The sequence below is a fragment of the Drosophila pseudoobscura genome, chromosome 3 (assembly GCF_009870125.1).
Source record: "Drosophila pseudoobscura strain MV-25-SWS-2005 chromosome 3, UCI_Dpse_MV25, whole genome shotgun sequence".
Taxonomy (NCBI): domain Eukaryota; kingdom Metazoa; phylum Arthropoda; class Insecta; order Diptera; family Drosophilidae; genus Drosophila; species Drosophila pseudoobscura.
This window is the reverse complement of record NC_046680.1, coordinates 17,683,322-17,693,423: the sequence shown is the minus strand read 5'-3', so window position 1 is coordinate 17,693,423 and position 10,102 is coordinate 17,683,322. Positions and strand designations below refer to the sequence as shown.

General features: G+C 46.7%; 4 protein-coding genes across 4 annotated transcripts; 1 reads left to right on the top strand and 3 right to left on the bottom strand.

Annotated features, from left to right (window-relative positions):
• Positions 1–67: 67 nt before the first annotated feature.
• LOC4805082 (uncharacterized) lies at positions 68–614 on the bottom strand. The gene is made up of 2 exons (XM_001361507.5): positions 481–614; positions 68–410 (listed from the first exon to the last, which is right to left on the bottom strand). The coding sequence occupies exon 2, from the start codon at positions 337–339 to the stop codon at positions 88–90; it is 252 nt and encodes an 83-aa protein (XP_001361544.1). The 5' UTR covers positions 340–410; positions 481–614; the 3' UTR covers positions 68–87.
• A 586-nt stretch (positions 615–1,200) lies between these two features.
• ana2 (anastral spindle 2) lies at positions 1,201–2,795 on the top strand. The gene is made up of 2 exons (XM_001361506.5): positions 1,201–2,062; positions 2,125–2,795. Exons 1-2 carry the CDS (start codon positions 1,303–1,305, stop codon positions 2,688–2,690), a joined length of 1,326 nt encoding a protein of 441 aa, XP_001361543.2. The 5' UTR covers positions 1,201–1,302; the 3' UTR covers positions 2,691–2,795.
• On the bottom strand, positions 2,731–7,970 carry Sec31 (secretory 31). Its single transcript, XM_001361505.4, has 11 exons — positions 7,835–7,970; positions 7,429–7,644; positions 6,401–7,367; positions 6,089–6,332; positions 5,906–6,018; positions 5,383–5,482; positions 3,887–5,319; positions 3,706–3,816; positions 3,329–3,646; positions 3,192–3,263; positions 2,731–3,128 (listed from the first exon to the last, which is right to left on the bottom strand). The coding sequence occupies exons 2-11, from the start codon at positions 7,623–7,625 to the stop codon at positions 2,940–2,942; spliced, it is 3,744 nt and encodes a 1,247-aa protein (XP_001361542.2). The 5' UTR covers positions 7,626–7,644; positions 7,835–7,970; the 3' UTR covers positions 2,731–2,939.
• A 588-nt stretch (positions 7,971–8,558) lies between these two features.
• DCTN2-p50 (dynactin subunit 2) lies at positions 8,559–10,025 on the bottom strand. Its single transcript, XM_001361504.4, has 3 exons — positions 9,870–10,025; positions 8,888–9,809; positions 8,559–8,828 (listed from the first exon to the last, which is right to left on the bottom strand). The coding sequence occupies exons 1-3, from the start codon at positions 9,903–9,905 to the stop codon at positions 8,644–8,646; spliced, it is 1,143 nt and encodes a 380-aa protein (XP_001361541.2). The 5' UTR covers positions 9,906–10,025; the 3' UTR covers positions 8,559–8,643.
• Between the last annotated feature and the right edge of the window lie 77 nt (positions 10,026–10,102).

Genomic DNA, 10,102 nt, shown 5'->3' with positions numbered 1-10,102 from the left:
TAGAGGCACAAGCGCCGCCGTAATTGAAGTGCATGGAATTCGAACTCAAAATAAAAGATTCAAGGGGTAAGCATAGTATTATAGAATTTATTCATCAAATTCGTTGCTAGACTCATCGTTGCTGCCGTCTTCGTTACCCCTTATCGCATCGTCCGTAGACTGCATTTGCATCTGCATCGTGTCCAAAAGAGATTTCAAGAGACGTCTGTTCAGATGATCCGTTTGGGTTAATTCACGGGCAGCCTGGTGTGGGTGTGGATCGTCTGTTTCGGTTGCCATCGAGGTGGCAGCGGGTGCTGGGGTAGAAGCCATGGCCTCAATGTGTTCCAAACCGGGCATACTTTCGTAAAAGAACAACTTTTGCTTCTTACGGATGACTCACGCGGTTGTAATGGTTGCTACACTTTTTGCTAGGTTTAGGTTTTTGCACTTAATTAACTTGGTTTTGATTGCTAATTCTGGTTTAATTGCTGCGCTCACCTCGTAATCCGACCTTTAAAAGTTTTTCCTTCGATTCAGCTCTCGGATTTTGTCGCAAAATATTTTTGTTTTTATTTACAATAAAAAAATTGAAAAACATTGGCAAATGCAACCCTGTCGATATCCCACTAAAGCCCCCTCTATTTAAATAGTTGAACTACTGGAGGTAAATGGCGGAAAATATTACTGATTGTAAATTCTTCTTGAGGATTCATGCCATCTCTACTATGAACTTAAAAAAACCACGATATTTTTCAGCTGAACTGCGCTAAAATGATTCAATTTTCATAATTTTCAGTGGAAAATTGAAATACCCCCTTGGCCTGTAATAGGTTAATCGTTCTCTGTCAAGGATTGGAAACCATATTCCTCGATTTTGATATTCCGTCGAATATTACCAGTTAAATAGAACATTTAGCCATGCCCACTTAATTTTGTACGATTGATGAATCAATTCTATACATGATTGGCTTATTCGAAATACTTGCTTTTATTGGACTTTGCGTAAAAAAAGGTTTAAACGAAAAAGTTCAACAAAAAAGAGTCGCAATGTTGCTGGTATTTGAAGACAAATTGCATGTCACCCGGATTATGGGCATTTGTATACCCTATTTACATTAGTATCTTTAAAATTCTGCTACTAAAAGAATTAGCAAGGTATGTTATTTTATTTATTATTATTATTATTATTTATTATTTTATTTATATTTATCTATTTTATTGTGTACATCTGGCAGCACTGTGTTTGTGCTCGAAAAAAATCTCCCGCTCGAATTTAATTTTGTAAACAAACCGTAAACCATAAATAAAATAACATTTAAAATGTTTGCGCCTGAAACGGAGGACATGTTGCCGCGCTCAGCGCCCAGACCCAGTGCATCGGCACCATTGGGTCTTGCCGCCGATCAAATTGTCAGGCCAACAGTGCCTGAAGTTTCAATATTGTTTGGACAACCTCCATCGCAACCGCAGCCGGAGCCGATCCCGCAGCAACCAGCGCCAGAGTCCGACTCTCGGCCCAGCTTTGCTTCATGGAAGAAGCAAATGCTGCCCCGAGTGAACTTTTCCCCGATTCTGGCAACAGAACTTGGCCCGCGGCCTGTGCCAGCCAGCGCCAATTTTCCGAGCAGCCCCTCCGCTTCATCCAATGATTATTATATTACTCCTCGAGAGCGGGTTTACGCGAATGAGGCACCATCGAGTAAATACCAGTCACCCAGACATTCTGGTTCTGGTTACGCAGAGCCCGTGAGGCACTACCATCAGTCGATGCGCCCACCCGTCCAGGTAGCAACGGATGTGCTGACGATTTGTGCTGGAACGCAAACAGAAGCTGTACATATACCGCCCTCTAAAACGACTTTGCCGTCCGTTGTGTACTCCGACATCGACATAAGCAACTTGGTCAATAAGAACGACTTGGCAGCAGTAGTTGATCTTTTAGAGTCCATGCATCAGGAGCAGCAACAGCTGAGGAGCCTCTGCGAGGCGTTATTGAAGAACCAACAAGCAAAGGTAGGGTCCAGCGCAATGCCTTGTAGGACAGTTGCCTCCCAGTGTGATATTTTAGCGACCAACAACAGTAAGTAAACCAAACGAAAAGAAATTAAACCCTAAACTAAAACCCGTCCAAATCACCTACAGCAAAGCGGGTAGCACCTGTTATTCATGATTACATAGTGGAAGAGGATGAGCCATCGCCTGCACCACGTTCGCGAGGCCTCGTACAATTCCAGTCGCCTCGGGACACACCACCAAGAGCCCAGTCGACTGAATACCGCGCCAACACACCCAAGACTACCCGAATGCCAAGTGCCGGTGTCGTGTCCAAGCCGAATACGGAGAAGAGCATGGTCATGAAGGAGCTCGCCCTAAAATACTTGCGACAGCCTGTGGACGATCTGATGCAAGAAATGAGCTTGTCCCCGTCGCCTGCGGATGTTACTTGCATTCAAAAATCCCCGCAAGCGGAACCGCTTCGGCAGATAGACAATATAAATGTAGTCCACTCGCAGAGTCCCAACGACATGTCGAATGCATCTTACAAGTATCTTAAAAAATATCGCCTATTACCGGAAGAGCAATTGGACTATGGAGCTCATGAACAAGAACGCAACCCACCGCCCTTCAAGGGTGGGCGTGCGGCTTCCGCTTCGCCCCAGATGCAGCTTGATCTGGATAACATTAGGAATCAGCCAAAGCTGCTGTAGGCCGAAGATCAATGCAATTGTCATTTGTAACGCAATTCTGTTTTGTTATGCATGCACATGTCCATTCTTCGTCTTGTGCGGAAATATAATTCATTACACGTTTGACATATACCAGACAGAATCCAGGAATACATTGACAGAAAACAGATACAGAAACGATAGTAGACATTTAAAGACACAATAAGTAGACGTTGAAGCGGCCCGACTGAGGCGGGTACTTTCGAACACGTAACGTATGTAGTATAAGGTTTAGCGCAAGACCAGCTGCATCTCGGATGCCGACTGCAACAGGACCTTCAATCCCTGCATGAAGCCTGCACACTGAGCAAAGTCCGTGCCGAATGCGATTCGTGTGTGTATTTCCAGGGCATTGGCGTAGTCGGATATTTGAATGTACTGTATTATTTGATTAAGATATTGTACGGTCGTGGGTGTGAGCTGACGTGAGAAACGTAAAGTTATTAACAAATGCGAATGATCTGATCCATGGCCGAGACTTACCTTTCCATCGCGCAAGCAATCGTAGAGATTTTCCAACCGTTTGACGACATCCACAAACTTGCGTTTGGTGCGCTGTTATTGGGACGAATATTAATAGGGTTGGCCATAAAATAAGTGCAGATTCCGTGTCTACTTACCGGATCATTGGTTGCGCTCAAGCAACGGTTCTTCAGCTCCTCCAGTACCGTCTGCAAGTAGATGTATTCCTCTGGAAGTGGTGGCTTCTCCTTTGGCAATTCCGGCTGGCGCTGTTGCTGAATCGGTGCTGGCTGTTCGGTGTACCCAATGGTCTGCTGCTGCTGTTGCCCCTGCCAGTTCTGCTGCTGAGGTGGTCCCTGATTGGGAATCACCTGTTGCTGGGGCTGGAGGTATGACTGCTGTTGCTGTTGTGGATTGTTGTTGAATGCAGCTGGATTATAGTACGCATTGGTTGCCCCGCCAGCGGGTGGTGCATTCTAAAAACGTGTTTTAAAATTACAATAAAGCTTCATTTGGTTACTTTGCGGCATTATACCTGATATTGAGCAGGATCCATATAACCATTCGGGTTTTGATTGGGATCGACAGGGAAAATCGGATGAAATATGGGCGCAGCACTATTATCTGCGACTGGCTTTGGCTTTGGCTGTACAAATAAAAAATAACATTATTAAGACATTTCCTTCCAAGTGGCTGACTATGATTATGGCTCTCACCGCACGTGATGACTTTAATGCGGGTGGATCGTTCCAGCCCGGTGGCGGTGTGGGATTGCGTTGTACATTCTGAATAATAGGTGGCTGAGCAGCTTGTGGCATGGTCTCAATGGGATTAACCCCCGGTAAGTAAGAGTTTTGCGGTGCTCCGGAGAAGGGTGTTGGATTGTACCCTTGGGCTGACGACAGAGGATTGGTATTGAATGCATTACTGTTGTATGTGGGCACACTGGCCGCTTGTGGAAGAGCTCCAGGTCCTGCTCCTCCCGTGAAAGGCGCCGCGGATGGGGCTGGGGCAGGAACTGGATTGTATGGCATGCCATAGGCACTGGTGGGAGCTGCTACAGATGGATCCAATAGATATTTAGAGCGAGCATGTAGCCCTAATCCACCAGACGGGCCACTTGATGATGGTGGAGGCCCTCCTGTGGAGCTGGCGTTGCTGAGAGGCCGGGGTGGGTGATTCAGAGGTTCTTGCTTAACTGGCTGCGGATTGAATATCTGTGGAGCCGGCTGGGACACTGGATACGTTGCTGGTGCGGGTGGCGCAGGCGTAGGCCAGCCAGTGTTGGCGGGGTTTCCATACTGATTGGCTGGTTGGCCATAGGACATTGGAGCCACAGGATGCTGCTGTGAGAACGAGCCTCTACCCCGTTGCTGTGGGCCAGTCCCTGGGTAGCCAAATGGAGCTGGAGCTGCAGCTGCTGTCGGCTGGGTATGTTCCAAATTCACGGCGTTGTTGATTCGATCTCGCAAACCATGCAGAATTTCATTTTCACACGCTGCTCCACCACCTAACGTGGTTATGTACTGGAGAGCTGCCGTGAGGGCTCCTTGGGAGGCTAAGAGGCCGCCATATTCAGTGAGAAAGCCAGCAAATCGACCAGCCAAGTCTACGGAGATTCCCTGCTGCTCGAGGGACTTGCACATAAGCATCACAACCTCGGCCAGGTCCTGCAGCTCGGTGGTGTTCAGCTTGTAGCTCTGGCTCTGCTGCTCCAGCTGCTTCAGTTGATACCAAGCGCTCACTAACTTGTCAATGCTCCCCGCACAGATGTAGCACAACATGGCGTTGCGCGTAAACTCCACGCTGTTGGCGCACTCGGTCAACAAGCGATCCCCCAGGCGCTCACAGATATCGACCACTTTGCGCTCGCTGTGCTTGAGGGCAGCCACCAGGGCTTCCTTCCAGGAATCCACAGTGCAGCGGTTGACGAAGTCAAGCCAATCCCGGGTAACCAAGGCCGAGATCACGTGCGACAGCTCGCTCTTCTGCTGCACTAGGTACCGGGTTTGGATTCGAGTAAGGGTCTCAATGCCGGCTGTCGAGGCTATGATGAGGGCCTCTGGTATGCGGTGGGCTTCAAGACACAGCTCCACGGCAGCCTCTACGTTGCCGGTGAGTATTGCCTCGGCAATTAAACTATCAGAGTCTGCAAATATCAAATCAGTTAGCAGGCATCTAGTCACTGGCTAAATTAGTTGGTTCTACTTACGTTCTCCGCTGGGAACTTTAAACTGTGGCCTTGAAAGCGTGGCATAGTCGTGATTTTGAGAATCGGTTCCATTTCCATCAAATTTGTTGTCCAAAGTTGCCTATATACACAAACAAGAAGAAAATTTAGATGAGGCTACTACGATTTCATCGAAGATGTTCACTATTTAGCTGCATTTTCTCTTTCTGTTTCAGATTCTGTCTAATCTTTTCTATTCTTTGCTAATCTTAAATCTCTAGTCTTACCGAATTATCGGTGCTATAATTTGTACTCTGATCGCACTCAACTTCAGAAGAGTCGCTCTACAGCCACAGCAACAGAAACAGCATAGCCCCACGATGTTTGGCAATGCATGGAGTATGTTATCGAATAGAAATAAGTACACAAAGCAAGATGAGCATATGTATGTATGTACGTGGAGATGGTGGGTCGGAATTGATAGTGCGTGGCTCAATGTTGCTTTTGGAAATGGCGTTGAACTGATAAGGGCTTCTTGTCGCGTCACAGCGGGGCGGAAACTTACATGGGTGAGTGTGGAAATGCGGGTCGTGAGTGTATCCACATCTGATTGCGAGTTCGTCTCAGTTTCCTTGATAAACTTGCTGAACTTGATATCAATATCATCTTTGTTATAGCCTAAAGAGAGAGACAGTCAAAATTAACATGAACTATTTGTGTCATCGATAGGCTACGTGGCCTAACATACCCAAGAGATTGAGCATTTCCTCCTTTGGGTTCAGCTCAAAGTTGGCCTTGATGAAGTACCAAAGGTAGCGACCGTGCTGATCCGGTGTGTCATCTGCTCTCTGTCGGCAATAATCTGCATAGTTGGCATCGGCCAGCGAACGCTCCAGGGCATTGGCACGTTCCACGAGAGCTGCTTCGGTGGTTAACTGAGATACCTTCACCCTTTTAGAGGTACCATCAAAGCTGATCAGCTTCCCACCAAACTGTTGAAAGGAAAAGACCACTCATTTGTATAGAAAATTTCTACACTGTTTGTTGAAGCGAAACTTACCCCAAAGGCAACGCCACAGGGGCGCTTCATCCACTTGGGTGCGTGCGTCAGGTCATGGTAAACCACCTGCGTGGCCTGCTGAGGAATCGGCTCTTGGGCGAACTGATCCATTCCCGGGAAGGAGTCTGCAATCTTGTTTGCCGTCTGCACCAGATGGTGGGTGCCTCCGTGGAGGGAGTATATAGACACAGCCCCTTCCAAGCTGGCACTGGCAATTAGTGCCGGGTTGCGTGGACAGAACTGCACATCGGAGTACCAGGATGACGTGGTGGCTACTTCCGAGAGAATTTCACCTTCGGGTATTTTAGTATTGGGATTCCAGCAGTAAATGCGATTGTCCTTGCCGCAGGACACCATCAGGTCGTTGTCCTGAAGGCACCACGACATGCCCAGTACTCCGCGCTCATGGATTTGATATGTTTTCGCCGGGGCGGTGGCATACCTCAGGTCCCACAGCTGCACAACCGGCGCCTGGTCATCTTCCGAGGCCAGCCACACCTGAGTCGCTGCCTCTGGATGCCACTCGATGGCGTGCCACCGCACACGGGATTGCGAATCAGAGAGCTTAATAATCTGCTGGCTCTTGCGCAGATCCCAGATAACGCAGCGGGTGCTGAAAACAGAGGCCAGAATGTGCTGCACTTGTCGATTCCAGGCCACATTTTTGACGTCCTCCAGCGGCTGGGTCTTGGCGCCCGGGTTCATGTGCGTGGCTGGGTTGTTGAGGTCCCAAATAAAAATCTCCGATTCGGAAGCACACGAGGCGAGCAGATTGTTTTGGAATGGATTGAAGTCCAGTCCGCTGACAGCCCCAGTGTGCTTATCCTGCCGAGCCAGCAGGGGTTCCTCGTTGCCATTGGCGAGTAGCTTGGCAGCTGAATATATATTGATTTGGCCCGCCTCACATCCGCCCACGATGAGGCCGCTTGGGTGAGGACCTATGGGGCTCCATATAAGTTTCTGGAACCTGCAAACGAAAACGGATTAAATTGAATCCGATCCCATGCATGAATATATCCAAAACTCACTTGTACTGACTGGCCACGCCGGCCTTAAGCTCCAGGTCGTAGGTTGCATCACTGAAGTTTGGCGAGTATATTTCCAAGGTGGAGCTTGCATTTGAATCAAACTGCTGGGCAGCCGTGCCGGCAGCCAAGAATATTTGCTGCTGCTGTGCCGGTGACCAAGCAATGTTAACCGTCTTCTGCAGTTCCTTGATTTTCATGTTGCAAATGTTTTTAGTCCTGTAACAGAAATAACAATATATATTTCGCTAGATTTTTGTCTTTTCTTGGACTGCTGCAAATGTAATTGTGTCACGTCCAATTGGAGTGCGCCCCGTCATCACTTTTTTTTAGGCATCTCCGCTGCCGATGCGGCCGCAACTCGACTGCACTCTGGACAGCATCAAATTTTGTAAAAGCCGAAACTCACTTAGACTTGTAGATACAATCAACATTCGCCAACACTTTAACCAATTTAAATTTTTTTTAGTTTTTAATTGGAACTGTGGATACGTTTAAGACAGTGTGACCGCGGATTTTACAATAAAATATACCGTCCGACCCTCAGAATTATACCGAAAAACCGTCTCATTTGAAAAATATACCGTAAAAATACTGACGAATTAAAGTTCTATATGCCGTCGAATATAGATATTTGAATAAATTGGAACTGTGGATACGTTTAAGACAGTGTGACCGCGGATTTAACAATGAAGTATACCGTCCGACCCTCAGAATTATACCGAAAAACCGTCTCATTTTAAAAATATACCGTAAAAATACTGACGAATTTGATTTTTGCCAACAAATATTTGAATAAATTGATTACAAGATTAATTACTTTTCAGTACTCCCATTTATTTTATTTCAACAAAAGAACAGTCGCAATGTTGTCATGTCAATGTTGCTGGTATTTGAAGACTTGTTGCTTATCAACTGAGTATGGCCATTTTTATACCCTATTTTTCCATACTGTTTTAAAAAGTAATTAATAAATACATTTTCTCATAGTAATATGATTTAGATTTATTCATGCGTTTGAATATCAATTTGCGATATCAATTCTTTGTCTCTGTAAGAAGACCACCACTTTCAATGCGTTTTCAAATCCAAATCGACTGTGACCCTAATCTGATGCATTTTGATTACTTTTTAAAAAAGACTTGAATGTTTATTGTTGATTAATAAATATAAGGTATATTATAATGGAAATACATATTTCGTGTGCTGTGCATCCGCTTATTTAGCTGTCGAAATGGCCGTAACGCGCTGCTCAACTTTAGCCACTTTGTTGGTGATGGTCTCCAGATTTTGAGCAAAGGTCTCCTGTACGGAGTGCAGCAGTTCCTTGTTATTGACCAGACTGGTTGTTATAGTACCCTGCTTCTGCTCAATTTCGGCTATAATCTTAGCAAAGTTGTTCGCTGAAATGCATTGATGGCAATTAATGAAGTGTTAATTATGAAACTAATGTCTACTTTACCATATTTATGTAGGGACTCTAGAGCTTGCATACGCTCAATGACATGCGGCAGTATTTCAACCACTGGCTCCGTACGCTTAGCAATATCATAGAGCTCCGAAATTTTCTGGTCGCGTTTGGCGTCCTGAGAGCTTCCGCTGGATTTCTCGGCAATAGAGTCCATTTTTCCGGCCAGAGTCGTTAGGCGCTGCTCAATGGTGTCCAGCTTGTCTGGTTGCAGCAGTGCAGCCTTGGTGCTGAGTTGTCGGACGGCTTCCAAGACATTGGTCGTGTTGGTGGCAGCGTTCAGACGGCTTAGCTTTTCTGGTTGCGCTCCCACAGTCTTCTCCAATTGGTATAGCCGTTGTTCGAGACTAGCCACACGAGCTGTGGATGCCAAATCGGTGCCTGGCGTTGGTATGGCCGTAAGCACTCCGGACTGCTTGAATTCCTCCACTTGACTGATGAGTGCTTTCACTTGCTTGCTATTGGGCACCTGCTCTTTGCCAAGAACCTGTTCCAGCTTCAAAGTGTCCAATACTTTCTTTGCTGTGCTTATAACAGTGGCCACAGCATCGTAAGATTGCTTCTCCTCGTCAGCAATTTTGCGATCCACTTGCAGAGCGGCCACCTCATTCAAAAGTTCGTTCATTTCAATCTGCAGCCGCTGACACTTCTGCACGGGAGTCTCCTTTTCACCCTGCCCCACAAGCTCATATTCGCCAGCGCCTCGCATATCGTAACCTCGGCCTGCGCGGCGGCCAATGCGGTCCGTGAAGTCCACGCTTCCCTCGAGTGTTGCTCCGCTAAAGCGTTTATGGGCAGCGCTTGCCGAAATGTGCATTCGCTCTATGGCCTCATTCTCGGGCTCTTCTTCATAATAATCAGAGGTGTCCGTCTCAGGATCGTCGGGCGTTTCGTACACATCAGGTTGATCATAGGCCTGTGAAAGGGACAAATCTGCAGGTGACGATTTGGAGGCCAGCCCTTTTGCTAAACTTACGATTCCTGGAAGGTTTTGAAACTTTGGATCGGCCATAGCTGTGGGTACGGTGACAACAATCTCCTGGTTTCCTGGCGCAAGGAAATTTAATGTTTTTCAGCGAAAAATAGTTTTTGCAAAAATCTGATGTCATAAACAGTGTGGCAGTGTGCCCAAATTGTAGCTGCATTCTGGAAAATACTAAAATACTAAACAGAACTCTAAAAATACTACTGTCTTGCAAGGTGTATGTC